At 61.0% G+C, this 26,846-nt stretch overlaps 1 protein-coding gene across 6 annotated transcripts; it reads right to left on the reverse strand.

Annotated features, from left to right (window-relative positions):
- Positions 1-26,566, reverse strand: CHID1 (chitinase domain containing 1). 6 transcript variants are annotated; one of them, XM_070565899.1, is made up of 14 exons: positions 26,440-26,566; positions 20,911-21,064; positions 20,171-20,320; positions 19,830-19,962; positions 18,909-18,953; positions 18,015-18,121; positions 17,528-17,589; positions 14,958-15,050; positions 12,836-12,937; positions 12,056-12,211; positions 705-785; positions 425-467; positions 186-232; positions 1-133 (listed from the first exon to the last, which is right to left on the reverse strand). In XM_070565899.1, exons 2-14 carry the CDS (start codon positions 21,019-21,021, stop codon positions 16-18), a joined length of 1,248 nt encoding a protein of 415 aa, XP_070422000.1. In that variant the 5' UTR covers positions 21,022-21,064; positions 26,440-26,566; the 3' UTR covers positions 1-15. The 6 variants fall into 6 exon arrangements, with proteins under 6 accessions (XP_070422000.1, XP_070422001.1, XP_070422002.1 ...); XM_070565900.1 differs by lacking the exon at positions 26,440-26,566 and adding an exon at positions 25,063-25,172; XM_070565901.1 differs by having other exon boundaries at positions 60-232.
- Between the last annotated feature and the right edge of the window lie 280 nt (positions 26,567-26,846).

Here is a 26,846-nt window from a genome sequence, read left to right on the forward strand (position 1 = left end):
CGAGGGGGCCAGGGTTCAGGACCCCTCTGTCCCGGCTCGAGAATCCAGCAGACACGGTATGGAAAACAGAGCAGTCTGTATTTTGCACGTCAATCTGTCGCTCAGAAAGCACATGTCTGCTCCAGAGCTGGGCCTAGAGCAGGTCGTAGAAGTAGTCCAGGCCCTGGCCCAGCTCCCAGATGGACACCCCGACACCCAGCTCCCTGGCCAGCGCCAGCCGCACCTGCAAGGACTACAGGCAGAGGTCAGCATCAGCCTCCACCTCCCGTCATCACCGCAGACCCCCGCACGCACCCAGGCCCGAGCCCCTCGTCCCAGCGCTGACCCCCACTGCCCACCGCAGCCTTGCTGAGGGCAAGGGTCGCCGTGGGAAGGGTCACGCCTGCTGCCCGCAAGCCCAGCATCACAGCCAGTCCACACGTACCTTCAGAGTTGGGTAGAAGACGATGTGCCTCCCGCCGCGGCTCCTGCAAGAGAGAGCAGAACCGCCTGCCTTGCCGCCACCTCCCCCTCGTTCTCCCAGTTCCTCCCCACCTTCCAGCTGAGCTCTCAGGGCCTCCAGTTGCAAAGGCCCCTCTGCGGGTCCTACTCTTCAGGCTGGGCCGGCCCTCGGGGCCAGAGGTCAAGCTCGTGGCCCGGGGACCCCTGGCCAGCCTGGGCATGTGCCTCGACTCTCACCCCAGGGCCTCCTCCTGGACACTCACTTCTTGTACTCGAAGAAGTGCTCAGCGGCCTGGCTGTCCCACACCATCCGGGGCCTGTGGTCCTTCAGAGTCTGGATGTACCTGGGGGAGGCCGGGGCTTGGGTGAGGGAGCTGCCCTGCCCGCCCGCCCGGCACCCCAGCCCCCCAGAGGCCTCGCTGACAGCCCCAACACCAGACAGAGCAACAGTGGCACAGTGGCGGTGGCTGTCATGGAAGGGGTGTGGCCACCCAGGGGCAGCAGGATTCTGGGGGCTGTTGTCCCTTGATGGTCTATGGAGTGCCAACAGCACACTGGGCTGCGTGGGAGAACCAGGTGTGCACCCTGGACACAAGGAAATCCCAGGAAAGACCATGGGACCGGCCTGGAATATTCGGCCTGGGGCAGCTGCAGGACGGGTGCCTCACACTGCAGCGTCCAGAGTCCTCGCTGCGGGGGCAGGGGGGAAAGACACCCAACAGAGGGCTCCTGAGATGAGAGCGGAAGCCCCGACAGCATCTTTAAGCTCTCTGCCGTGTTCCACGACCTGAGTTCAGTGCACGATTGCACCAAGGCACTGGTGTCCTGAGGAACAGCTCACTGGGTCATCTCTGCACCAGGCGCATCCGGAAGGGCAGAATGAGGGTGCCTGCGCTCAGGCGAGGTGCCTGCTGGTGGATGGGGCAGGCCAGGCGCTCGCAGGGACTGCGTGAGGCACCGCAGGAGAAGCAGCAACTTGTGCAATCGGGGGTGGCGCTTGGGGCACGCCACAGGCCTCAGAAGAGGAACAGGGCCTGGGGGAGCTCTTGGAGGCCCCCCAGGCCCCCACTCCAGCTTTCCGGGGACAGCAGGCCAGGGCAGGGCCTTCTGGGCCCTTCCAGGGCCTGGGCTGCCTTTGGCCTGCCTGCCTCGCTGCGGATACGGCTGCCCAAATCCTCAGCAGCCCCTCCTGACCACCAGGAGCCAATGGTTTGAAACACCGCTCCCCTTACCCCTGCAAAACACACAGAGATGACAGGTGGGATCCCAAGCTGCCTCAGGCCAGGAAGACTGGGGTCCAGCATACTCCATGTCTTTTTTTCTTTTTTAAAGGAAGATTAGCCCTGAGCTAAAATCCGTGCCCATCTTCCTCTATTTTATATGTGGGACACCTGCCACAGCATGGCTTGCCAAGCTGTGCCATGTCCGCACCCGGGATCTGAACCAGTGAACCCTGGGCAGCCAAAGCGGAACATGCAAACTTAACCACTGCGCCACAGGGCCGGCCCACACTCCATGTCTTGTAAGGCACATTCAATATCTCTCTGTGGTCCTCCCTGGCAGGCAGCTGACGACTGGACACAACTGGTACCTGCTGTGGGACGGTGGTGCCCTGCAGCCCGAGGGAGGAGGCACAACCTGGGGCCTGTAGCCTGGGCTCCGAGGAGGGAGGAGAGGCGGCGGGTGGCTGTAGGGGCCCTGGTGCTCTGGGCTGTACTGCAAGACATTTGTGGGACCGTAGGGGATCAGGACTGGACAGAGGAGCGGGGCATCTGAGGAGGAGGTGGTGGTGGTGGTCGGCCATTTCAGGGGACGCAGATGCCCAGGAAGCACCAAGTGGCCCATATGGATCTGCTCCCCATGGGGTCTGGGCCAGGCACAGCTGTGACCCCCATCAACCAGCTCTAGCCATTGAAAATTATTGGATTATCCTTAATTAAAACACCGCTCTAGGTGTCATTAATGTCATTTACACCTTTCGATCCAATGTCTCCTAAGTGGCTCTCTGAGGAGAAGCTGGGATGGGCAGGGCAAGTGGGAGGAGGGAAGGCTGCGCTGAGGGGCAAGAGTGGGCACCCGACCCAGCCACCCCCTGAGCCCCCGGTCCCATCCCAGGGTCACGGGCAGATGCTGTAGGGTGGGGTGCCCCTGGGTCTATAGGGAGCTCTGGCCACATACCCCTTCTCTTGTGGGGGCCTCTGTGGTCACCCCTCAAAATCTGCTCCTTGCCAGAGGACGTGAGGCTGTGGTGGGGGCAGCCAAGGCTGGGGTCTCTGTCGAGGTCCAGCCACAACCCCTGAGAGCACCTGAGCCCTTCCCCCTGGAGGCCTCGGCCTGGTAGTGCCACGGTGGGGTGCACAAGACCCCATGTTCGCCCAAGTGCAGTCCTAGGAATCAGTGCAGTTCTGGGAATCGCCAAATGGTCCATGGAGATGCGGAGAGGCGAGAATGGGGTGTGAGCCCGGGGAGTGCAAACACCCCACCAGGTGGGTCGGCTCCAGGGGACAGCAGGGCCACAGGGAGCTGGGAGGCAACTACAACCCGAAATACGAGAGGCAGAGGAGAGCCCTGCGCACTGAGGACCGGGTGGGAAGAGGCCAGAGGGCCGAGGCTGGGAGGGGTGCAGAGAAAGCAGAAGGAAGACAGGAACGGAGGTGCTGACATCAGCGCTGAAGGAAGCCCGGAGAAGGAGGAAATAACGGAGAGAAAACGCTCAAGAAATAAGGGCTGGGCACTTTCCTAAACTAAAACAAAAGCCCACAGCCACATATCGTGTGATCCCATTTCTATGCAATGTCCAGACCAGACAGATGCACACAGAAGGCAGGGTAGTGTCACTAGGGCTGGGGAGTGTGGGGTAAAGGACACGGAGCTTCTTTCTGGGGTGATGGAATGTCCTGGGATTAGAGGTGGGGCCTGCACAACCCTGTGAATGCACTGAGTGCTCCTCAACTGTTCACTTTGAGATGGTGAGTATTACAGTATGTGAATTAGATCCCCTCAAAAAAGTTACACAGCCTCAGACCGAAAGATTCAAGGAACGCCACACGGAAATTATCAATGGAAACACACTGAGGGATTCGCAGACGTCAGAGACAAGGAGAACCGTCTACACATTTCTAGGGAGGGCAGATCAAGTGTGACCAAGGGAACCTCTTGGTTGGGGGTGGGGAGGGTCACCCCAGGGAGACCAGCTGAAAGCTTCTTTTGGAAAAAGGACTCCAACAGGAGAGAAAGTCAGGGTGTGCAGGCGCAGGGCTGGCCACAGCCCCGAGGAAGAACAGACATCAGGGAGGACAGAGGGACAGAGCAGGACACGGGGGACTCCCAACCCAGAAGGAAACTCCAGCCCTGTTGGTTTCCGTCTCTGTCGGGGGTACCTGTGGTGTCCCTGCGCCCTGTGCTGTGACCCCCACAAATGAGAACTGACGTGCACACTTGCATGCGCCAGCTGAGCTGAGTCTAAGCCGCCCATGTACCCCGGGGGGAGAGGCCCACCAGCGCTGGACCACCACCCTAGACGGCACCTGCTTCCGAGGTGGCCTGACCCCCTGGGCTGGGCACCCAGTGGGGGGACACCTGCCCTGCTGGACAGAGCCCTGGCTGCCTGCCAAGAAGGACGGCTGTCACTCGGCACTAAGCACAGTGCAGCCCAGAGGAGGCCATCGCGCGGGGCTGGGGGCAGGCCGCACCGGCACTTCTCGGATCTGCCCAAGGGTCTCCCGAGCAGCAGACCTAAACGAGAGGTTTCAGCCCAGCATTCCCGGATGTTCTGACACGTGCATGGAGCACAGCTCAGACTGAGTGTGCAAGGAGGCTGGTGAGGTGGCCCCAGAGCTCAGGGGGCCAAGTCTGAGGACTCCCTGGGGCCAGTGTTGACAGGGCAGGGAGCGAGAGCCTTTGCCCAGATAAGCTGCCCACACTGCCAGGCCAGAGGCCCAGAGAGGCACTTGAGCCGCTGGAGAGGCAGGCGCAGGGCTGGGTGACCCGCCCTCCCCCCGGCCCCTCAGCTGAACTACTTGGCCACCTCACCGCACCAGCTTCCAAACACATAGGGACAAGATGACATGGCCGCCGTGTGGGTGAGCACCCACAAAACCCATGCCCCAAGGACCCCACGGGGTGCCCGGCTAATAGGCCTTGCTGCTGCTTCATCCCCTCGGTGACTGAGTTCCCTCTGGGAGGCCCTGCTGTGGGGTGGGGAACACAGCCCCTAGGGCGGATCCCTGGGGAGAGAGGATGAGCAGGTGGCTGTCCCAAGATTCCACCCAGGCTCCTCATAGAGCCCCTGGAAGTGCCCGAGTGTGCATGTGTGGGGCAAGGCCCAGGCACCACGTGGTCTGGCCAGTCTCACCCTTCTGGGTCAGCTGAGTACACTGTGACCAGCATGGGCTCCTCCTGGGCCTCAGTTTCTCTCTCTGTAAGGAGGGGTTTAACTGCAAGTGCACAGGGCCAGAACTTGTGGCCCACCGTCCCTGCCCTTCCTGTAGCCGGGGGCCCTTGGGAGGAAGCACCAGACAGCCTTGCTAAGGAGCTAGGGCCTGGCACCTCACCTGCGAGTTCACTGCGTGGGTGTCAGAAGGGACGCCCCTCCCACTGTCCACACAAAGGTGCGCCGAGGGGTGGGTGCAGCAGGCAGGTGGGCCTTCCAGACTCCTCCTCTGCCTTAGCCCACAAGGTGTCTCTGCAGACGCCCAGAGAGGTTGACAGGCGGGCTTCGGGAGTTGGGCTGCAGCCTCCACTGCAGGAGACCCAGGTGCACCCTGTCCCCGCTCTGCTGCCCTTAGTTTGGGCCTTGCCCCCAACTTCCCCTAAATGCTCCCTATTGTCCCCAAACCCCAGCCTGAGGGCTGAGTAGACACAAGAAGCACACCCCGCACCCCCCCCCCCCCCCCCCCGCCCCGCTCTCCACGGGCTGAGCCACTCCCACGGTGCCCTGCTGGGCAGAGGCCACAGAGGGGTCTGGAGAGAGCCTTGAATAACCCACCAAGACACGGACCTGTCAGACCCTGGCCTGTGACAGGGCCCGAGGGCGATGCGGGGGCAGCCTTTTCACCCATGCTCCTGGGACCAGCTGAGCACTCAAGAAAGGAGGAACCCTTCGGACATGCCCTACACTTGAGGGAAGGGGAGGGGACGCAGACCCACTGGAGGGGGAGTTAGGGGAGGGGAGACCAGCAGGTAAGTGAGGGGCCCATCTGCCCCAGCGGGTTCCCAAGAGTGCCAGGCACTGGGAGAGGCTGGGCTCAAACAGGGAGCGATGGGAAGTCTGGGTGTGCAGTCAACGACCAGGCAGACCTGCCTCTGCCTCACCCCCATACCCTGATATTGGGAGGGGTCCCCGCCAGCCCAGAATGCCCTAAACTCCTGCCGGCCAGCAGAGCAGAGGGCCCTGGTCCACGGGGATGCTGGACCCACATGCCCAGTGACCTCTCCTTGTTACTGTTCCTGCTGCAGCCTGAGCTGCCCACTGCTCCACCCTGACCCAGGGCCCCTTGGGCTGTGCCCTCCCCGCAGGTGGCTGGCCCTGACCTGGCTTCCCCAATGGCCCCTGCAGCATGCAGCCAGAGCTCTGTGTCCCCTTTGTGACAGTCTCCCGACCTGGGCCTGAAAGGGGAGCGTGGAAGGGGCAGGGTCTCCCTAGCGCAGGCCCACACAGTGAATCCAGGGGCGCCTGGCTGCCACCCTTCTGTGGGTGATGCGAGGAGGTGGCCCGATGCGAGACAGCAAACAGCGGCAGCAGAGGACACACCTGAGAAACGGTGCAGGGAGAGAGGAGCGGCTGGGCCCAGCCACCAGACCAGGACACTCGGAGGAGGGCCAGGAGAGGCCTCTAGATCAAAGACGGGACTGCGGAGTCAACACCCGGCAGAAGGAAAGGAAGGTCAAGGCTTGGAGACAGAGAGAAGGGCCAGAGCCACAGAGGGACACAGTGAGGCCACAGTTGTGGGGCCAGGGGCTGCTGCAGCCTCCAGCCCCCACCTTCTGGTCGGGAGTGAGATCCTGCAAGGGACTGCGATGCTGGCAGAGCAGCCCTGCCTGTGCAGTTCACCCAACAGCTCCCTGCCCGTGGGGCTTCACAGACCCGCTGCCCCCGCATGGCCCTGGCCCAGTACTGCTGTCTGGGGCTGGCAGGTCACTGGGACGCAGGCTCACAGGGAAGCGTCCTTCCCTGAGCCCGTGTGCCTGTGACCCTAGGTGCTGTGACATTTGAGGAGACTCGAGCTGGGAGAGTAGGGCCTGCTGGGGCATGGCCTGCTCTTAGGGACCCTTGTGGCCGTGCTGCAGCTGGGGCTGGCTCTCGCTGGGTCCCCAGGAGGCCCCCTGGGCAGAGGCTCAGCCGCGTGGGGGGTGTAGGCCCTAAAAGTGCAGAAGGGGTGCCACCTGGATTGGTGCAGGGCTCTCATGGGCCTGGGCGAGGTCTCGGGAACATCCCGGCCACTAGGGGAGCAGGACAACCTCTTGGGATGAAGCTTTTGCAGCCACGGGGACCCACAGACCAGCACCCAGACTGGTGCCCTGGGGGCCATGTGTCTATAGGGAGGGGGGGTCCCTGGCCCCTCCTGGGGTGTTTCACAGCCACCCAGACTCCTCAAAGTTGGGGAGTACCCAGGTCACACACACAGGCCTGGCTGTGGTCATGATGGGTTCTGCGTGTTGTCCAGGGATGGTCAACAGAGACTGGGGGGCTGGGAGGGAAATGCTGAACGTGCACAAATGGGCCCCGCAGACCGGGCCCCTGGGGCCCCTTGGCAGGCACAACGCTGGCCTGGCTGGTAGACGCCAGGAGACAACACACCACCGGCCTGAGGGAGCTGGCCTCCAGCCCCACCATGGGGTCCTGGCTCTGTCCGCAGCTGAGCAGATTGTGAGGCAGCTGATCCCCTACTGCCCCCAGAGGGGACCAGGGATTCCTGCCACAAAGGGTCTGGGTCTTAGCTGGAGAGGTCGAGAAGGAGGGGGCAGATAATCCTGGACAGGTCACCTGAGCTTCTGTCGGTGAGGGAGCTGGAGAGAGCCCGAGTGGCCATGGGCTCACCGGCACCCCACACATTGCCCGTCACCCGCACGGGGATCAGGGGCCATCACAACAGGTTCTCAGAAGCGACTGGCCGGGGTGCACGTCATGGTGAGCCATGGTTCTCGGGGAGGTGGACCTGAGTGAACATGCTCATCCCCTGCAGAGGCAGCCCTCCCCTCCCCCGCCAGACACAGGGGTCAATCCCCTAGGCTCTTCTGCCTGGCTCACCAGATCAAAGGGGTTCGACTCTGAGATGGGGGAGGGCTGCCCAGCTGTGGGGGAGCTCCTGACCCACACTTCCCAGGGTCCCCTGCACTCCACATGGTCCCATACCCGTGAGCACACATATCAACCCTGCTCTGCAAGCCGGGAGGACAATGGCCTGGAAGAAATAAGGCTGTGGGCAAAAGAAGTTTGCAACCCACAGGAGCCAGCTGGGGGCCCTGCCTGATGGGTTCCCCATGCCCGAGGCTCACTCTGGGGGCGGGCGGGCAGATGGTGGGCAGCAGGTGAGGGCAAAGGCGTGGGCTCTGGTCCAGGCTCCTAAGCAAGCTGGGGACTGGAGAGCAGACAAGTCCAGGAGGCAGGTGCCTGGCCCAGGGGGGGCACGTGTGGAGGGGTGCGGATGGGGCTGAGGGGTGTCCATGTTTTCCCTGGGCTACAGGGGGCAGCTGCAGCTCACAAGTAAGGTTTCAGTGAGGAAGACAGAAATTCAGTGCAAATGGCAGAAAATATGAGCAGAGTGAACCGCATCTGAGCTGAGGCTGATGTCACTTAAATCACCACAGCTCAGACAGACGAGCACAGGTGAGTGGCTGAAGAGCTCAGGGAAGAGGGCGAGGGGGACCGGATGGGGAGGACCCTGGGGCCCCCAAACGGTGGCTCATATGACCTTGTGCACTGTGACTGAACACTGTGCTGAGCTCTCACGGCCTCCCTGGGTGGCAGGTCCACAAGAGGGGCCGAGTCAGGGGTCAGAAGGTATGGCCTCAGGGCCTGCTGTCCTGGGGAGAGCCAGCAGCCCAGTAGGCACTGCTCCCCCAGCTCAGATACTCAGCTGCCCTGGAAGGCAGGAGCACCATCCACTTGCGGAGGGGGTTCTGGGGGGCAGCCCCATACCATGGCCCTCCCCAGAGGCAGACACGACCCCAGGCCAGCTTTGAAAGCCTCAGGCTGGTCAGTGCCCCCCTCTGTCGACTTGTCACAGGCCTGTGATCTCCACCTGGTCCCTCCCTCCTCTGCAGGACAGATACACTAGGCGAGACCAAGTGGGTGCACTGCCCGACCCACCACGTGCCCTTGAGGCGCATGAGCCCCAGCCCGCTACGTCAGCACTCTGCCTGCTCTGCCGGCTGGTTTTTATTCCTACCCTGAAGGAGGCCGGAATCTGCCCCCCACCAAGGTGAGGCACGGCGGCAGTGACCTCCAGCAGGACCAGGCAGGGCAGTGAGCACTGGTCCCCAACACACAGCCCAGCCACACTCCTGGGACCCAGATCTCCACCACCCTCTGCCCTCAGGCAGACACCAACAGTTACCAGTGAGGGGCACCTCTGGGAGGAGGCGGAGGGGCGGCTGGTAGCCTGTGAGGGTGATCTCTCGGCTAGGGGTGGCGACTGGGATAGGACACAGTCTTCCATCCCTGGCTGGGGACAACCAGAATCCCAATACATCAGAGTGTAGTCTATGTGCATATGCATACAGGCGCACATGCACATATGTGCACCCACACATATACGTGTGTGCACACACACACCTTTGTAATTGAAATTCCTCACAACAGTTGGGGGCTGGGCACTCGTGGCCAGTGGAGGCTGCGTGGTGCCTTTTGTCATCTGACCCACCAGCAGGACTAATGGCTGCCACAGCCCCACTTTGAAGCTATAATTCTTCACCCGCTCAGGTGGCGTTCAGATAAACTGTGTCCCCTCTAATTCCTACGTTGAAGTCCTGACTCCCAGCACTTCAGATGGGACTGTATTTGAAGAGAGGGTCTTTTAAGAGGTGATTAAGATAGAAGTCACTAGGGGGGGTCCTGATCCAACGTGACTAGGGTCCTTATAAGAGGAAGAGATCAGGACACAGACATGCACAGAGGGACAACCATGTGAGGACACAGGGAGAAGACGGTGTCTACACGCCAAGGAGAGAGGCCTCAGGGGGAACCAACCCTGCGACACCTGGATCTCAGATGTCCAGCCTCGAGGAGTGGGAGACAGTCAACGTCTGCAGTTCAAGCCCACGGCTGTGGTGTCTATGCAGCAGCCTGAGCTGACTAAGATGGGGTGGTACCTCAAGGCCAACACCTCTGGCCTCCCAAGAGGCCTAGGCCAGCAGAGCCTGAGGCTAGAGCAGAGGTGGGGGTGGGGGCACTGGGTCCCTCTGGCTCCACACAGGCGGTCCTGGCTGGGTGACGCCTCCTCCAGAGCAGGAGAAAGCACCTCCCTATTCCTGGCCGACTGGTCAGCAGGCGCCACGGCCGGGCTCCCGGAAGACTGAGGGCTGGTGCTGGGAGCCCGAGCTTCAGATGAAACTCCACTCAACGCCTCCCTGAGACAGACGCCCCGTCAGGGACATGGGGAAAGATCAGTGGGCCACTAGCAAGGCTTCCAGAATCTCCCCAGGAATCCTGTGCCAGGGAAGGGCTGTGGTAGGGAGGGGCAGCACACAGAGCAGCCCTGACCAGAGGACAGACAGACCTGGGGGGCTGAGGGACACGGAGGCCGGGCACCAAGAGCCCCACTCCGCTGCAGGGAGGTGGGGTGTTGCCCTAGCAACTGGCCAGCACCATCTCAGCCCTGGGCTGCCCCAGTGCAACACCCCCAAGAGCTGAGGAGCTGCTCCCTGGCCTGCCTGGGCCAGCTCCACACCACTGTCCACACCACTTCCCCAGGCCCTTCTAAGCAGAGGGGCAGGCCCAGGTTCAGAGATGCAGAGCGTGCCCAGCGTCAGCGGCCAGGAGTGGAGTGGGCACCCCAGGACTGCACCGGACCTCTGACCCCAGCACCAGCTGTATGGACATGGGACATGGTCCTGGCAGGAGCTCCACTTCTCCACCCCTGCCTCAGAGCATGGCTGACCCTGACATCCAACCCACAGAGTGGCCCAATCCAGGGGCAGCTGAGGTGAGGGGTTGTCTCAGCCCCTCATGGGTGTTCCTCCTGGTCCTGGTCCCTCCTGCCTGGGCTGATATGCTGTGTCCCTGGCAGCAAGCAGGCCTGAAGGTGACCCACAGAGATTGCCCTGAAAATGACGAGAGAGCTGCTGCGTGCGTGCTCAGGCGTGCCCAGATTGTGGTCTCTGGACTCACGCCCCATCAACAGGACCAGGTTCTCGAGAAAAGCAGCCAGCTCACATGGCTTACATGAGAAGATTTTAGGAATGCCAAAACACCCAGCACAGCAAAATTCACAACGTCAAGCATCCAACCCAAGAGCACAGGATGGCAGAGGGCAGGCTGGACAGGACCATGGGAAGGAGAGCCACCAGCGACTAGACCCAGAACAGACCCGACGTGGGAGCAGCAGGCAAGAAAGCCAAGCAGCTGTTACAGCTGAGTGCACTGGCAGAGTTTAGGAGGGACACAGAAGACGAGAGACTACCCAAAACAAACTGCTGGATGTGAGAACTACAACACGTGAGAGGGAGAGGCACGAGAGAGGATCAGTGGCAGAGCAGACACGGCAAAGAAACGGTCAGTAAGCTTGAAGACAGCAACAAAAAGGGAACAAAAGAAAACAGAGAAAAATGTCTAAAAAAATAAAATGAGTGTCAGTGAGTGGGCAACAAATTGACTGACCTAATATACACGTATTTGTAGGTCTGGAAAGGGAAGAGAAAAAGGGAAGAACAGAAAAAATATTCGAAGAAATGGCTAAAATTTCTCCAAATTTGATAAAAAGTATAAACCCACAGATCCAAAAAGCTCAATGACAACCAGGTACAAGAAACATGAAGAAAACTACACGAAGGCACATGGTAATCAAACCACAGCGGGTGCTGGGGTAGCGCGTACAGAGCAACAGACATAACTACCACGAGTGGCTCGCAGAAGGACCGCAGCAGGGGGACGGTGGAGCGATGCTGTGAAAGTGCAGGAACAAAAGCTGCAGCCCAGAATTCCACACCCAGCAAAAACGTCTTCCAAAAAACCACGCAGAATAAGCTGAAAAGAATCCAACACGACCAGAACCACACGGCCAGAAACGTAAAGGGCGTCCTTCAGGCAGAAGGAAGAGACACCAGGGGGAAGTCTGGATGGATACCAGAATGCAGAGCCTCCGGAGCGGCAGTTTCATGGGGTCCTGGGTCAGGCCCACTGCCACTCTAGCTGGGAAAGTGGTCCACACACCTGCCGATGGGGGAAACTTGAGGGGTGCCCCCAGCTCAAAGGGCACTAGGACAGTCTCCGCCAACGTGAGAGGCTCAGAGAGGCTCCACTGCAGGTGCCTGGTGGGTAGGGTCAGACCCCACCAGGTCTTCTCCCTTGCTCCACCCAATCGCCTCCGGGAGACATGCAGACCCACCAGCACAAGGGCCTCGAGCGCGGGGCAGCACAGGAAGCTGCCTGGTGCAGTGAGGATCCCCAGCTCACCTGGCCCCGATGACGGGCTCGCGGGCATCCCTGGAGGCCGCATAGTCCATGCCGTAGAAGTTGAGCCCCAGGAGGATCTTGCTCCGCCACTTGGACATGGGGTCCAGGACCTGGACGCAGGCTCGCACCCAAGACAGTGGCGCATTGGGGCCAGGCCTGCAGGGGTGAGGGAGGAGCAGGTTTCAGTGGCAGGCAGAGAGACTTCAGGCCATCCACCTCAGGCGCCTAAGTTGGGGCAGGGGTCCACGCCCACAGTGGGAAGGAGAGGGCAGCACTCAGGCCTTCTGTGGTGCCTTCCTGCTGGACACCCATGTCTGTATCTTCCTCTGTGGGGAGCAAAGCAGCTGAGGTGAAGGCCTGCGGTGGACAGAGGCAGCAGTGGGCAGCAGTGTGACACTGCCCACACCCAAGGCTCCCCACGGGGCAGTGACCCCTGCCCACAGGAGTACCTTCTCCTCAGCAACAAGGCAAGCCCAACGACAGTGGCCACCACGCAGTAGCCAGGGCCAGTGATGTGAGCGGATGCCCCAGGATGGCATTCCCATGGGGGCTTCCCACTGCCATGTGCCCCCAGAATGAACAGGCTGCTCAATGCGGGGCCCACTGTGGGCTTGGAAGAAAGGACCAGGCCCTCCACATCCCTGGAATCGAGAGCTGACAGCAGGCTGGTGGGAAGCCAGGTCTCCTCTCCCTGAGAGCCCAGTGTTCAGGCCCCAGAGTGGGTGGGCATCTCTGCTCTGAGTCATGGAGTCCACGGGGCACCACGGCACCCACACTCACTGCTGTGCTGTGGGGTAGTCGTAGGTCATCAGGCTGAAGCCGTCCAGCACGGGGGCCAGCTGCTCAAACTCCTTGTGTGTGAACATGCCCAGCTGGTCAGTCCTGCAACAAGACAAGCCCAGCTACTATGGCCCATCTCACATGGCCCTGTTGGCCCCTTGGTCTGCCCTTCTCCAGCTGACACCTGGGCCCAACTGAGGCCAGAGCAAGCTGGCTGTGGGGGCTCCCAGCTCACACCCCTTTCTCCCTCCACTCTGGAGGACCTCAGATTACTCTCCCTGGAAAGCCACTCAGCACCCGGCTACAGGGGGCAGTCCCCAGCTTGGTCAGGGCCACACTCCAGGAGCAGCGGTGGGACTGCGTGGGCCAGTGGGCTGAGCCTGCTGTTGGAGGTCAGCAGAGGATCATCTCCTTTCCTGCCCCCTGTGCATCCAAGGGTGGGATCAGCCCAGCTCCAGGAGAGCCCTATCCCTACCAGTGGGAGCGGGTGCACCAGGCCAGCCTTACCCCATCTCAGCGGAGGCTCTGCTGCCCACACGGCAGTGGCAAGCACAGGCTGCCCTTCTTCCCAGGGCCTCGGGCTGGGGTGGGCAGGAGCCCAGGTGGCCCATCTGCCAGACACACCCTGTCCGCTGGCCTGCCTGTTCTGCCCGCAGCAGCCCCTAAGACTGCCACGTCCCTGGGGGGCCATCCAGTTCCCTGTCCACATGAGCGGAGACAGGACTCCTCTTCTCAGCTGGCAGCCTCAATCCTAGGGCAGGGGCATCCCACTGCTGGGACCTCAGAGCTGGTCACCTGTTCCACGGGACCCGGGCGACCCTGACACACCCCATCTCAAGGCTGCCTAGGCCAGCCACCTTTGTGGGGAGCATCCAGGATGCCAGGCCCAGGCCCCCCCCAGACATCAGGCGCCTGTGGGACCTGAGGATAAGCAACACTAGCAGACAATGACCCCACGAACCCAAAGCCCGTCCGAGTGGGACAGGGCAAGAAGACTTGGTGACAGGCACCAGCCACAGCAGGGAGCTTGGGGATGTGTCTGGGGAGCAGACACTTCACTGGGCAGTGACAGCCACACTCCCCAATGGTCACAGTTGAGACCAGCCCCCTAAAGTCCAACCCCCTAAAGTTGGCAGGAAGATGCCAGGCCCCAGCAGATGGTGTGTCCCTCCCTGGTTAGCCCCAGCAGAATGGAGATGGGCCACAGCTGGCAGCTCTGGCAGGGGCACGGCTGTGACCTTGAGCACAGGGCTCAAGGTGAGCATGGCCACGGGCCAGCAGAGAAAAGGCAGCCCTCCCCATGCGCCTGCACACAGACCCCTCCTGGAACTCTTGTTCCCTGTGGTTAGTGCCCAGCCTGGCCTGGCCAAGGGGAAGGATGAGCCTAACTCCAGCCCTTGGTGTGGCTGGGAGGAGGTGCTGAGTAGCTCGTTTGTCGGTCGGGCTGCTGTTGGCAAGTGTGGGGAGCAGGAGAGTTGCCAACAGGACAGCTCCTGGGCACTGCCAGCAAGAGCCTCCAGAGAAACCACGGGGCTGGCTCCCCAGCTGCCAGGGAGCAGCCCAGGCCTATGCCTCGCAAAACGCACACCGGCTGGCCCAGGTGGCAGAGAGGGGCTGGCCCAGCCAGGCCCAGGGACCATTAGCAGTGCCTGGGCCCCTCGCCCTCAGTCCCAGCTGAACTGACCATGGTCCCTTCCCTCCAGGTATCCCCCTCAGCCCCTATGAGGAGGGAGCTTCCTCCCTTGGTCACTGCAGGGTGAGGAGCAGGTGGTCCCTGCTCACACCGTCCACTTCTGGCCCAGGTGCCAGGAACTCAGGACAAAGATTCTCAGGCAGAGAGGGCGCCAGCCAGAAACCCACCCTTCCGGGGCAGGCCCAGATCGGCCCTTCCTGAGGGCAAGTAGAAGTGAGTCTAAAAGACTCAGTCTCTCAAATGTGGGGACTTACAACACGTCTTCAAATGTTCAGGTGCAGGGGCATGTGAGGACGTGCTGAGGCTGCTGACACAGGTCCCAGAGCCCCGGTGCCCACGCCTGCACGTGCTGCAGCACACCACCTGCCCAGATGGTCCTGGTGTTGACCGTGAAGAACCTCCCCTCTCCCAAGAGAGCACAGCACTTACCCGGGAGTGACAGCCGGTGGGATGACCAGGATGGCCAGCAGCCGGGCCTGGTGCAGCGCCTCTGCCACGTGGGTGAGCATGTGGATGAGGCCCCTGCACACAATGGAGAGGAGCGTCAGGGGTGGTCAGAGAGTGGCTCGGCCGAGACATGCTGCAGGGCAGGTGCCTCTTCACAGGCACCTTCTGCTCTGGAGGCACGGGCTCCAGTGTGGCCCCAAAGAGAACAGCACAGACACTCAAGTACCACGGCAGCCCAGCAGATCTTGTGGGGGTCACCCCCTACTCCAATTGGGCCTGCCCAGAACCTGGCTGTCCCGTCTTTCCTCGTGCTCAGGGTCTTCTTGAAAGAAGGGTGGAGAGCAGAATGGGGAGTCTGTGCAGCACCCCATCACCTCTGGTTCCCCAGACACACAGCCTGGTAAGGGGGTGAAGGACCCATGTGTGCTCAGCATGCTGACCTGCTGGCGGCTGGGTCAGCCCAGGCCATGAAACCCCGGAGGACACACTGAGGGCCTCAGAGCACCTCAACAGGTGCCTCATGACCAGAACAAAGGGGCAGCTCCACCACCTAGAATCTTGCGCTGAGGAGGGACCCTAACCTAGCGTCCCCAGGAGCCAGCCTCAGCTGCCCAGCCTCCTCGTGTAGCAACCCCTGGCCTAGTGGACGCCTGGACACAGAGCTCTGCCTGCTTCGGTCCCAGGCAAGAGTTCAAGGAGGGGGGCACCCTCAGTCCTGGGACAAATAGAAAGAACACCAGGGGGTGAGCACCAGGTGTGCCCCTCCACTCATGCCTGGACATGGGGGAGGAGTGTCTTAGTGGGCAGTGTACCACCACGTGGGGGGACAGAGAGGGAGGTGGCATTACAGGCTCCTCTGGCCCCTAGAGGAATGGGAGAAGGCAGTGTCTCAGAGCCAGCCAGCGGGACGAAGAACAGCTCAGCTCCAGGCATAGCCTGGGAGCACCTGTCAGGACACCCCCGAGCTCCGCACACCGCGGACAGCATGTGGGACACCAAGTGTGGGTGCTGATGAGCCTCAGCCCTGCACACGGCCATGCTGCTAGGTGGTCAGTCTCGGGATGGCCCCGCACTCTGTGTGTCCACTCTGGCTGGGCCCCACCGTTGCTGTGTGTGGGAGGCCCTGGCCCAGTGACTGGCCCTCAGTCCTTCCCCACAGTCCCTCAGGAGCTGCCCCCATCTGGAGAGCAGGCAGTGAGCCCCCTGGCCCCGTGCGGTGCAGGTCAGACAGAGGGTCTGGGGCGCCAGGGACTCACACAAGCAAGATGGGTGGGGCTGTTCGGGCCATCCCTGCACAGCCAGGGTGGGAGCCAGTCTCCACCTCCAGGCCCTGCTCAGCTCCAGCTTGCGTCTGCAGAGCACAGGTGAGGGCAGGGTGGGGCCAGGTGCTCGGGCTCCTGAGCCCTGCTTCTCTGGGGAGGGGGCCAGGATGGGGCCTGGTGCAAGCAGACTGCTGGACCATAGCAGCTTCTCAGAGCCTCCTGATGGGGCCCAAGCCCAGTGGGAGAGATTTGGTGCCACAATGACTCCCCGCAAGGAGGTGGTTCTGGCTGTAGGCAGCCAAGTGTGCCCTCGGGGGAGCACACAGGCTTGAGGACGCCGGCCTCCCTCTCTAGGCTGGTGTCAGTTTTGCCAGGAACTGTCATACCATCTGTCGCCCTTAGCACCCGTCACTGTCACTTGCCTTCCTGGCTTTCAGGACTGTCCTGAGGATTGCGTCTTTGTGAGAAGGGAGGGGTGTTACTGTGCCCCTGGGGCAGCACCCACCCAGCCAGGTGTCTGCTGGGACTGAGTTGCAGAGGCCAGGCTATGGTCACCAGTGTGCCCGGTGAGCAGGCCTGCCACACGCTGAGTATGAAGACAGGAGATGGGGCCTCCCATCAGAGAGGGGAAACACGCCCACCCCCTTCAGCTGCTCAAGCTGCCTGCTCCTCTCCAGAGGACTTTTGTGGGAGGGAAGTCTGGGGGGGAGTCCCCTAGGTGACGGCCACCTGCTCCTTAGCAATTGCCAACGGCCTTTCCAGGCTGACCTGGTGCTTCTGGAAGGAAACAGGGCCCTCCGACATCTACTCAGAAGCCTAATGGGTGACGGGTGGGGACGGGAGCAGCAGCCTTGTTAAATGTCCCAGTCACGCCTTGCCATGGCCAGGCCTGTCCTGGGAGGTGGCTTCTGGGCAAAAGTGTGCCTGAAACTATCTGCCAGGTTGGCTGGTGTCTCCCATGCTCCTCAGGATCCTGGACACTCTGGCCCCCTCCATACTCTACTTCATCTTTGCTGCGGCTCAGGTGACCTGCTGTCCCCTGCCGGCCCTCCCTGAGCCCCGAGAGTATGAAGCTGTCTCAAAAGAAGCTGCAGTAGCATCTGTCTCCTGCTCTCCCTTCTCAGAAGGTGCTGGAAACTCACCTCTGCAGGGCTGCTGCCACCCAGCAAGGTGGCAAATTCCCAAATAGGGTACCCCCCATCCCACTCTTCCTCCAGCCTCCTTCAGGACACCTGGGGTCAGGAAGAGCACAGAGCAACCCCACCCCAGAGACACTCAGAGACCACTCACACGTGTTTCTGGCTCAGCAGCTGGCTCCAGACCTCTACCACAAAGCCGTCAAAATGCTGGCTCTGAAAGGAACGGGAGCAGGGAGGAGGGTCTGAAGACCTAGGAGGGATGGGTGGGAAGGCAGACATGGACCCAGCCGCCTCCACCTACCCAGTGAGGTCACAGCCCGAAGGCCATGCTACAGGCCTAGAAGCCACTCTCTAAAGGGGGCAGTGAGGGGGTCCCCACAGGAGCCAGGAGTAGAGATGCTGGGGCTCTTGTGTGTCCTGTCCACTCATGTGCCTCCCCTAACTCCAAACTCTGGGGGCCTGAAGGGCTCCCCAACTCCTGCAGCCCAGTGCTGGCCAGCTGGGGCAGGTCCCCTCCCTGGAGGGCAGTGGGCTGCTGGGTGTTGCCCAAAGGAAGTCCCCCCAGCCCGGGGAACCCCTGCAGTCAAGAGGGTGCCCCATGCAGCCAGTGTCAGGCCCCACAGAGCACCAGGCCTCACCTTGGCGACCTGAACCATGGTCTTGCTGAGTTCTTCGATCTCGTCTTCACTGTCCATGACGTTCCGGAAGTCCTCATGAGTCCAGTCCTCAAACAGGAGCCGAGGGACTGGGGGGACAGACCCACACAGAGACCATGACCCTCCTGTGCTCGGCCCTGGCCCCTGGCCTGCAGAGCGGTGACCATACAGGCAGGCATCCAGCGTGGCTGTCTCAGCACCACATGGCCTCGAAAGGGAGGGGTACCAGGGATGTTGGGGAAGGACAAAGATGCTGACCCCTTTCCCTTTTCACACACCAGGTGTGAGTGCCCCGACCCCAGCTCAGCCAGCTCCTCGCTGCCCGGCTCCTGTAGACCACCCTCCATTTTGATCTGACCCGAGGGCTCCCCGTTGCCTCCAACTGCAAGTTCCCACCCAGCCCCTACCCCCATGCTCCTGCTCAGCTGTCACCTGCTCCCAAACCTCCCTCACTCCACTCCCCAGACCCTGCTGATCCCACCACACTTTGGGACGGTGTCCCTCCCTCACCAGCTGTGAGCTCCAGGACAGAGACCTCGATAAATGCTCATTGAGTGAATGAAGAAGAAATGGGAGGACAAGTCCACAGGTGTAGAAGGCGCTGGCTGATGTGGGCTGAGCCCAGGTGTGGGGGGCGGGGCACAGGACCCCAGCTGGACCAAGGGCCGTGAATGCCAGGCTGAGGATGGGTTCATTTCTGAGCAGTCAGGGGAGTGACCGATGTGCTGGGCAGCACAGCCTGTATTACCAGGCACAGATGAAGACCCCAGGGGCCATTCACCCACCCACAGGGAGGTCACACCAGCCAGGTCCTCGACCCCGCAGCATGTGGCCTAAGGGCTGGCTGCCCTGACTGCCCAGGCCCCCTGGACTCACCTATGCGGAGGCCCTTGGCCTGCTTCCGGACCGCCCGCATCCACCCTGTGGGATGTGGAGAGGACAGTCAATGAAGGGACACAGCCCCTCACTCATGAGAAGACCCTGCTCACCTCCAAGGAGGAAAATGCAGGGACCACGCAATGGGGGTGCAGAGGTGGACTGAGGGAGAGAATCCACAGGTCCTGTGCCCAGCTCCTCCTGACCCCGCCCCCCTCCTCCTGACCCCACCTCTTCTTCCTGACCTGGGCCCCCCGCTGAGTCCATCCCCTTCTTCCTGACCTCCCACCTCCTCCTCCTACAGAGCAGCCAGTGTGGCTCAGACCCTATGGCCAGCAGGGCACAAGTGGTTGCATCTGGGGTCACCACTCCAAGGCGTCTGGGACTGTTTCCCAGGGTTAAGGGGTATCCAGAGGGCCAGGCCCCAAAGCTTCCCAGTCCTCTGACACACTGCCCTCCTGAGACTAGGGAAGTGCTCTAGGTCTCAGAACTCCATAACTAGCTAACACATCCTCTCTCTGAACCCAAAAGGGGGATGGCTGTGTAAACTCAGGTGCATGCCCACAGAAAATGGCTGTCAGAGTGTCCAGGCCCTGGTCCCCTCCCGGACTCCCCTTCCCTGGACACCTCCTCCTGGACACATGTGCAAACTGCCAAGGGGGATGGGGGTGTGGATCAACACCAGGTGGTCATCACACTCACATACATACACTCAGATATACAAAGACACTCACATGTGTTCATGCTAACATACAGATTCACACTCATTCTCACAAACACATGTTCATTCTCACATAAATATACCCACATTCTCTCTGATACACACACTCTTATCCTCACTCAGATACACACACTCACAGACGTGCACTCACACCCTTCTGGGCCCTCGGGATGAGCACAGGCGAGCAGCAAGGTAAGAACCTTGGTCCACGTCATGGAGGCCCGTGACCTCGAACATCTCGCGTCCACGCCTCTTCAGCTGTAGCCACACAGGTGAGATCTGCGTAAACTTGCCCCCGAAGACCTTGGCGACATCGTAGCCGTGGCTATTCCACTGGCAGAGGATGGAGAACAGGTGAGCCCCTGGCAGCTGCACCGCAGGGAGCAAGCCCCCAGAGGACCCCCAGCATGATTCTTGCTGCTTCTCTGGGAGGCATCTCTCCCGCTGCACCTCCACAGTGGGGCCCAAGGAGGTGAGAACACAGACCCCAGTGATTGCTTTGCCCTTGGGATCTCCCTGTCCATCCCAGGGCCCAGCTTACTGGAGTGACGTAGCCCAGGACGTCCCCAGGAAAGTGCCTCTCCCGGGCCTTTGCCGAGCAGTAGCTGCGATGCTCAAGAACCACATCCTCGGCTCTGAGGTCTGTCACCACCAGACCCCGATCTTGGACGGGCTTATCTGAAAACTGAGTCTGAAATAAAAGCAACAGGGTGAAAGCCATCAGTGTCCACGTCCTTAGACAGAATGCAGAACCCCAGGAACAGCAGCGGTGCTCTCTGTTCAGCCAGGGACTGTGTCTGGGATCAACATGGTGCTGCTGACCGGGAGACTGCAGGGAAAGGCCCACCCCTGAGGAGCTGACAATCCCCGAAGACTCACTCTGCCTTCCTAGGCCATCCCAGAAAAGCAGCACAAAGACAAGGTGCAAACACAGCACGGCTCTCGTCTGATTTGCCCAACTGCCATGGATATTACAGAACGCAATGAGGTAGGAGGAGAGTGCAAGTGTCAAAAGAAGCAGAAGGCAGAGTAAGGACCGAAACCTAGACGTTGCCACAGATGATGGGCCCAGTGGGGGCAGGTGCACCCTCAGGTCCCAGCGCCAGAAGCTGCTCCCTCTGATGCCATCCAGCCAGAGCCCCAGGCTAGTACAGGCAGGCCACCAGAAGAGGCCAATGCCCCAGGCTCCCAGCTCCGTGGCCGCATCAAAGGCCTTGGCACATGGCCCCAGAGAGCAGGAAGAAGGCACGATGGGTCAGTCAGTCCCCAGACCACTCCTACCTTCTCTAGCAGTGTCTTGGAGGCAGCCTTTTTGGCATCTGACTTTGACAGGGTAGTGTGAACAGAGCTGCAGGCCAGAGCAAGCCAGAGTGTGCTGAGCAGCGCTCTCATGGTAGGCAGGTCACAGCCGAGTCCAACCTCAGGTTCCAGGGGGCTGCAGAGATAGAGAGCATGGAGACCACCAGCAGTGTGGGAAGTCCCCTCTGCTGATTGGAGCACTCGGCCTAACAGGAACTGGGTCCTTGTGGCACTGAGCTGGGCACTGGCCCCAGGACAGAGCCTTGCCCTGGGCCAGCCCCAACGGCTGGAGTCCAGCTTCCAGCACTGCTGGGCTCCTGGTTCCTCTCACACCCAGAAAGGGGCTTCCTTGTTGCCAGCCAGAGAGCCCTCCCCCACTGCCTAAGTGGCACCCTGACAGCTGGCCATACAGGAAAATGTTGGCTCCCCACTTCCCTCTCAAACCCAAAGAAATCACGGCCACTGCAGAACTTAAGTGCAAAATAACAGAGCCACAGGAAGAACTAGAGGAAAACATGAGTACCTGTTTATGTAAACTCAGGGTGGAGAAGACTTTTCCAACTATATTAGCAATGGTAGAGATTATGAAAGAAAACGCCAATACAGTTTACCACATAAAAACGTAGAGCTTTCATTTAAGAAACAAAAGCACAAACAAAATAATAAACCAGAAAACAAATGCTTAGAACATTTTAGACAACGAATTTCTATGAATTATCTATCCATAACATGCAAAGAACTCTTACAAATTGAGAATAAAAAAAACTCCAATAAAAAAGGCCCTGCTACAGGGGCTGGTCCCGTGGCCAAGTGGTTAAGTTCACCCGCTCTGTTTCAGCAGCCCAGGGTTTCACCAGTTCAGATCCTGGGTGCGGATATGGCACTGCTCATCACGCCATGTTGAGGCGGCATCCCACGTGCCACAACTAGAAGGACCCACAACTAAAAAAATACACAACTATATACTAAGGGGATTTGGGGAGAAAAAGCAGGAAAAAAAAAAAAAGGAAGACTGGCAACAGTTGTTAGCTCAGGTGCCAATCTAAAAAAAAAAAAAAAAAAAAAAAGCCCTGCTACAAAAATAAAGGTTGCAAAGAGGCGTAATACACAGAGATACCTCTTAATACAGAGATACCTTAGCCCCAGAATCAGCACTTCTGCTTCACTAGTAATCAGAGGACTGGACACTGAAATAAGACAGCCCTTCCACCCATTGTTTGCCAGGACTAAAGATAACGATACTATCATGAGAACTGGGGCCAGCAGCACCTCTCCTGAGCCACTCCTGGGAGTTCAAGTTGGGGAAACCTTTTTGGATGAAAATCTGGTCATGAATGTTATACTTTCCCACACTTTTCTTTTCTTTCACAAATTCCGCTTTGGGAAACTTCCCACCTACAAGGAAAACACATGAGGATGTTCACTGAAGTGCTGTTTAAACACAGAATAACCCGCACTTCCATATGCTGGAATGTGGACAGGCACTGTGATGCTTGTGACTCGTGCAAACATCACAAGATGTACATACATAGCATGATCCCATCTTTATTTAAATACTCTATGTGTACACCCACAGAAAAAAGTACGATGGGGGACACTGACAGCACATAAGCAGCTGCCTGTCTGCTGTTTGGCTTTCTCTGTATCTTCTGGTTTTCCTGTACTGGACTTTTATTAGTTGCACAGTTCATTTTTAGGTCCCGGACCTCCCACCTCCCGTCCCAGCAATTCTGTCTCCTTGTGTTTCACCCTCAGGGCAGCTAAGGCACAAGCAGGCCCAGCTTTAAGATGTACAGGTGTGAAAACCATGCCAGTCAACAATCTCAGGGCCCAGGCAGCGTACTGCCTCCAGACCAGCCAAGGGCCTGCTTGGCAGCAGAGCCAGAGAAGACCCTGCAGGCACCTGGGGACTGGAGGCTGGCCAGGCCCCTTGCCCTGCAGGTGAGTGTGCATTCCCCCGGGGACACCAGAGGCCTGGGCAGGCATGGTGTGCCCTGTCAGGAACTGGCAGAGCCAGGCCCTTCATGGTGCCTGCCCCTCCACCCCGACAACCTCCAGGCCAGGAGCCTGTTTTCAGTCCCTGAAACCCTCCTCTTGACCTGCTTCCCTTTGCAGAGTGGCACAGGCTGCCCCATTTTTGGCTGTCACTTCCCTGTGCAAGATAGGTGCTGCTGATGCAGACTCGGGGGGCCTGGGCTGCCTCAGGCAGCAAGTGCCTAGGTTGTGGCACCTGACAGATCCACAGCACACCTGTGTGGAATTGGGGGAGACCAGGGCCTGCCTGGGCGTGAGCAGCCCTGCAGCTTCCTCCCCATGAGGCAGGGAGGCACAAAGGACCTGACTGGGCCCTGGGGCTTCGGAGGAGGACGTAAGGGACAGGCCTGTGCACCAAGCTGCTGGCAAAGGCAACTCCAAGGGGACTGTGGGGGAGGGATAAGAAGACCCACACCCAGATCTCTGCCCTCTGCCCTCTCCCCTCCCCACCCCACCAACCCCTCACCTCAGGGGACACTTTCCAGCATCGGAATCAAGGACAGCAGCCTCTGCTACCCCAGCCCAGCCCCGCCATCTTACCACCACAGCTGTGAGACTTGGCCTCCCTCGGCCATAGCACTGGGGCTGAGAAGGGCTCTCGGGGAGGGGGCTCCAGCCGTGGGAGGGGCAGGTGGCCCAGAATCACCCAGAACTTGCCTGGCCAGGCTGAGACTGCGGCTGCCAAGTGGTGAGGGGCCCCCTCTGAGCAGCCTGGCCACCACAAGGCCAGAAAGACACCTGAACAAATGTGCTTCCAGAATGAGGGGCTGCTTCTAGACCCAAATGCATGTGGGGGTACAACTGCACCTGCTGGCAGGAGCCACAGGGAACAGGGGAAGGTCCCACTCTGCTGGGCACCCCATTTTTGATTCCAGCCCCCTCAGGCCCCCTCCATGACTGCAGGCTCCTCCTCTGCTCTGGGGCAGAGGGGTAAGAAACCAAACAGCATGGTCCTCCAGAAGCACCCAGCAGTAACCTGGGGGTACGCCCCAGCACCCCTCCTGCCCTCTGTTGACAGCCTGCTGTCCTGCACCCGGGCGGCAGGGCGACCACCCACTCACCAGGAGACCCTCTGCCCATGACCTGCCTGACCCCTGACCTGAGATTTCACCCCATGGGGAAGGATGGAAGAGGAAAGGGTGGAGATGGGGCTGATCTGGAGGAAGACAGGCCCTGCCAGCTTCTTGCCCGATGGAGGGAGCGATGGAAGGAGAACCAGACTGAGCGCCAGGCCTGGGCCAGCACTGCCACTGCCTGCCTGTGCCCGGTGGGTCAGCTCTGGGAGGAGGCACAGCAGCAGCAGGAAGCAGCACTTGGACCTGGGCTGCTCTCTGACCAGACGTGGAACTTTCCAGACTGACTCCCAGACACTTCGTGGTGGGGACCCTGTGTGTGAGCTGCAGGACGTGTGGGGCTCCCAAGCTGCAGCAAGGCCCTTGTCTGGGCACCTCCCATGGCTCCCACTGTGCACCGTGCACTTCGGTGAGGTGTCCACCCTGCCATCCTGCCCACAGGCCCTTCACAGAGCCGACTTCTGGGCTCAAAACGTGCTGCTTCTCCACACACTGATGACGTCCTTTGGGCAGAACCGGCCCTGCAGAGGGAATGCAGTGTGTAGTGACCAGCTCACACCTGCGGTCACCTGGAAGGGTCATGACAAATGCAACCCAGAGAGCCTTTGGAGGCGGGATCTCGGACCTGCTCCGTAACAGCCCCGCTGTGCCCGGGGCTCCAAGCTCCCAGGACTGTTTCAGCAGCGTGTTAACCACTGGACAGCAGGTCACAGCAGTGACTTCCTCATGTTTCCTATCGAGACCACAATAAGAAAGAGTTTGTCACGGCCCAGTACATACGTGCATGTCACGTGTGTGTGTGTGTGCATGTGTCATACGTGTGTGCAGAGTGCAGCAGCTGGTCAGAGATGACCCTGCTCTGGGATGCGCTCTGACTGATTCTTTTCTCTTTCATTTTTCAGAAACCGGTTTTTCCCCATCAACTGGGTCTCACGATGCAGTGATGTGCAATTCGAGAGATGCTGACCGTCGTGCCCTGAGTGTCTGCCACCAACGCCTGGCTAGACTCGGGCGGGCTTTCACTAACCCAACGCTGCTGTTCCCCCAGCAAGTGTATCGGTCAGTCACCCGCGTTCCGGTCTTCGAGCACAAGTTCTGGAGCCAACTGCGTTCCTGCGGTGAGGCGAGGGTGAGGCGAGGGCACGCGCGCTCTCGGAGGTGAAGGCGCGTAAGAGGCAGGACGACCACAGCCACAGGCGACGTTTATTGACCACGCGCAGCGTCAGGCCCCGTGTGAACCAGTCCTCTCCGCGGCCCCGGGACAGGGACCGGCGCTCCTCCCGCGCACAGACGGGAAACAGGGCAGCGCCCCGCTCCGCCTCGCCCAGCTCAGCCCCCCAAGCCGGGGCGCTCGCTCGCTCGGCCTCTCATTCCCGCACGCTCTCGTCTACGCTGGTCCACGCGGCTCCGCCCGGCCGCCCCGCACACTCTCTCAGTCCCACCGCGCAGCACCCGCGCCCTCTCAGCCGCCCTCACACCCCCGCCCTCCACACCCCTCCCTCACACCCCCTCCACCTGACACCTGCCCGCACACACCCTCCCTCTCTCACACCAGTTCTCCCTCACACCCCCTCCACATCCCCTCCCTCACACCCTTTCCTCACACACCCTCCCTCTCACACCCCCCTGCTCTCCTTCACACACCTCCTCACACCCCCTCTCCCTCACACACTCCCTCTCACACCCCCATCCCTCACGCACCCCCTCCCTCTCACACCCTCCTCCACATCCCCTCCCTCCTCACACCCTCTTCCTCACACACCCCTGCTCTCCTTCACACACCTCCTCACACCCCCACCCTCTCACGCTCCCTCTCTCTCCCACACCCCCTCCCTCTCTCACACTCGCTCTCCCTCACACCCCCCTCTCTCACGCGCTCTCTCTTGCACACATGGCTCTCCCTCACATCCCCTCTCTCTCTCACACACGCTCTCCCTCAGCGCCCGCTCCCTCACACCCCTGCCCTCTCACACACGCTCTCCCTCAGCGCCCGCTCCCTCTCACACCCGTGCCCTCTCACACCCGCTCTCCCTCAGCGCCCGCTCCCTCACACCCCTGCCCTCTCACACACGCTCTCCCTCAGCGCCCGCTCCCTCACACCCCTGCCCTCTCACACACGCTCTCCCTCAGCGCCCGCTCCCTCCACACCCCTGCCCTCTCACACACGCTCCCTCAGCGCCCGCTCCCTCTCACACCCCTGCCCTCTCACACACGCTCTCTCTCAGCACCCGCTCCCCTCACGCATCCGCTCCCTCTCACTCCCGCTCTCACACACACCAGCTGCCCCTTGCACCGCGCCCGCCGCGCGCCCTCTTCGCGGAAGGGAACTGAGGCGGTGCGAGGAGAAGCAGGCGCCGGGACGCGAGGCCCTCACGCCACCCGGGCCGGCCGCCGCGGGGCTCACCTTCATGTCCCGGAGGCCGGCCGGACCACTCTTGCGCGGGGCGGGAAGACGCTTGCGAACGCCGCCGGAAGTCCCGCCCCAAGACATCCGCGCGCTGCGGCCGCGCCACGCCAACTTCCGCCGCGCCGCCGCGCACGGCACGCTGGGGCGGGGCCGAGGGAGGAGCCTGGTCCACGGACTGGGGCGGGGGTGGGGAGAGGTGGGCCGAGAGGCGGGGCGTGGACGGGGTGGGCGGGCCCGAGCGGGGGCGTGGACGAGGGCGGGGCCTTGCGCCGGGGGCGTGGCCATGGTCGGGCGGGAGGGTCCGGGGCGGCGGGCGCGAAGGAGCGGGAGGCTGGGGTGCGCGGAGCCCGGCCCTCGGCGGTCCGGTGGGCTCCCGGTGCGTCCATGTGGTGAGCGCCCCCGTG

The sequence above is a fragment of the Equus przewalskii genome, chromosome 11 (genome assembly GCF_037783145.1).
Source record: "Equus przewalskii isolate Varuska chromosome 11, EquPr2, whole genome shotgun sequence".
Lineage (NCBI taxonomy): Eukaryota > Metazoa > Chordata > Mammalia > Perissodactyla > Equidae > Equus > Equus przewalskii.

Excerpts from the sequence above, each read along its gene's own strand:
- CHID1 (XM_070565897.1), bottom strand. The coding sequence starts at position 21,021 with ATGAGAGCGCTGCTCAGCACACTCTGGCTTGCTCTGGCCTGCAGCTCT. Across the intron at positions 19,963-20,170 it reads TCCTGGGCTACGTCACTCCA|TGGAATAGCCACGGCTACGA; the intron begins GTAAGCTGGGCC and ends ATCCTCTGCCAG. Across the intron at positions 17,590-18,014 it reads CCATGGTTCAGGTCGCCAAG|AGCCAGCATTTTGACGGCTT; the intron begins GTGAGGCCTGGT and ends CGTTCCTTTCAG.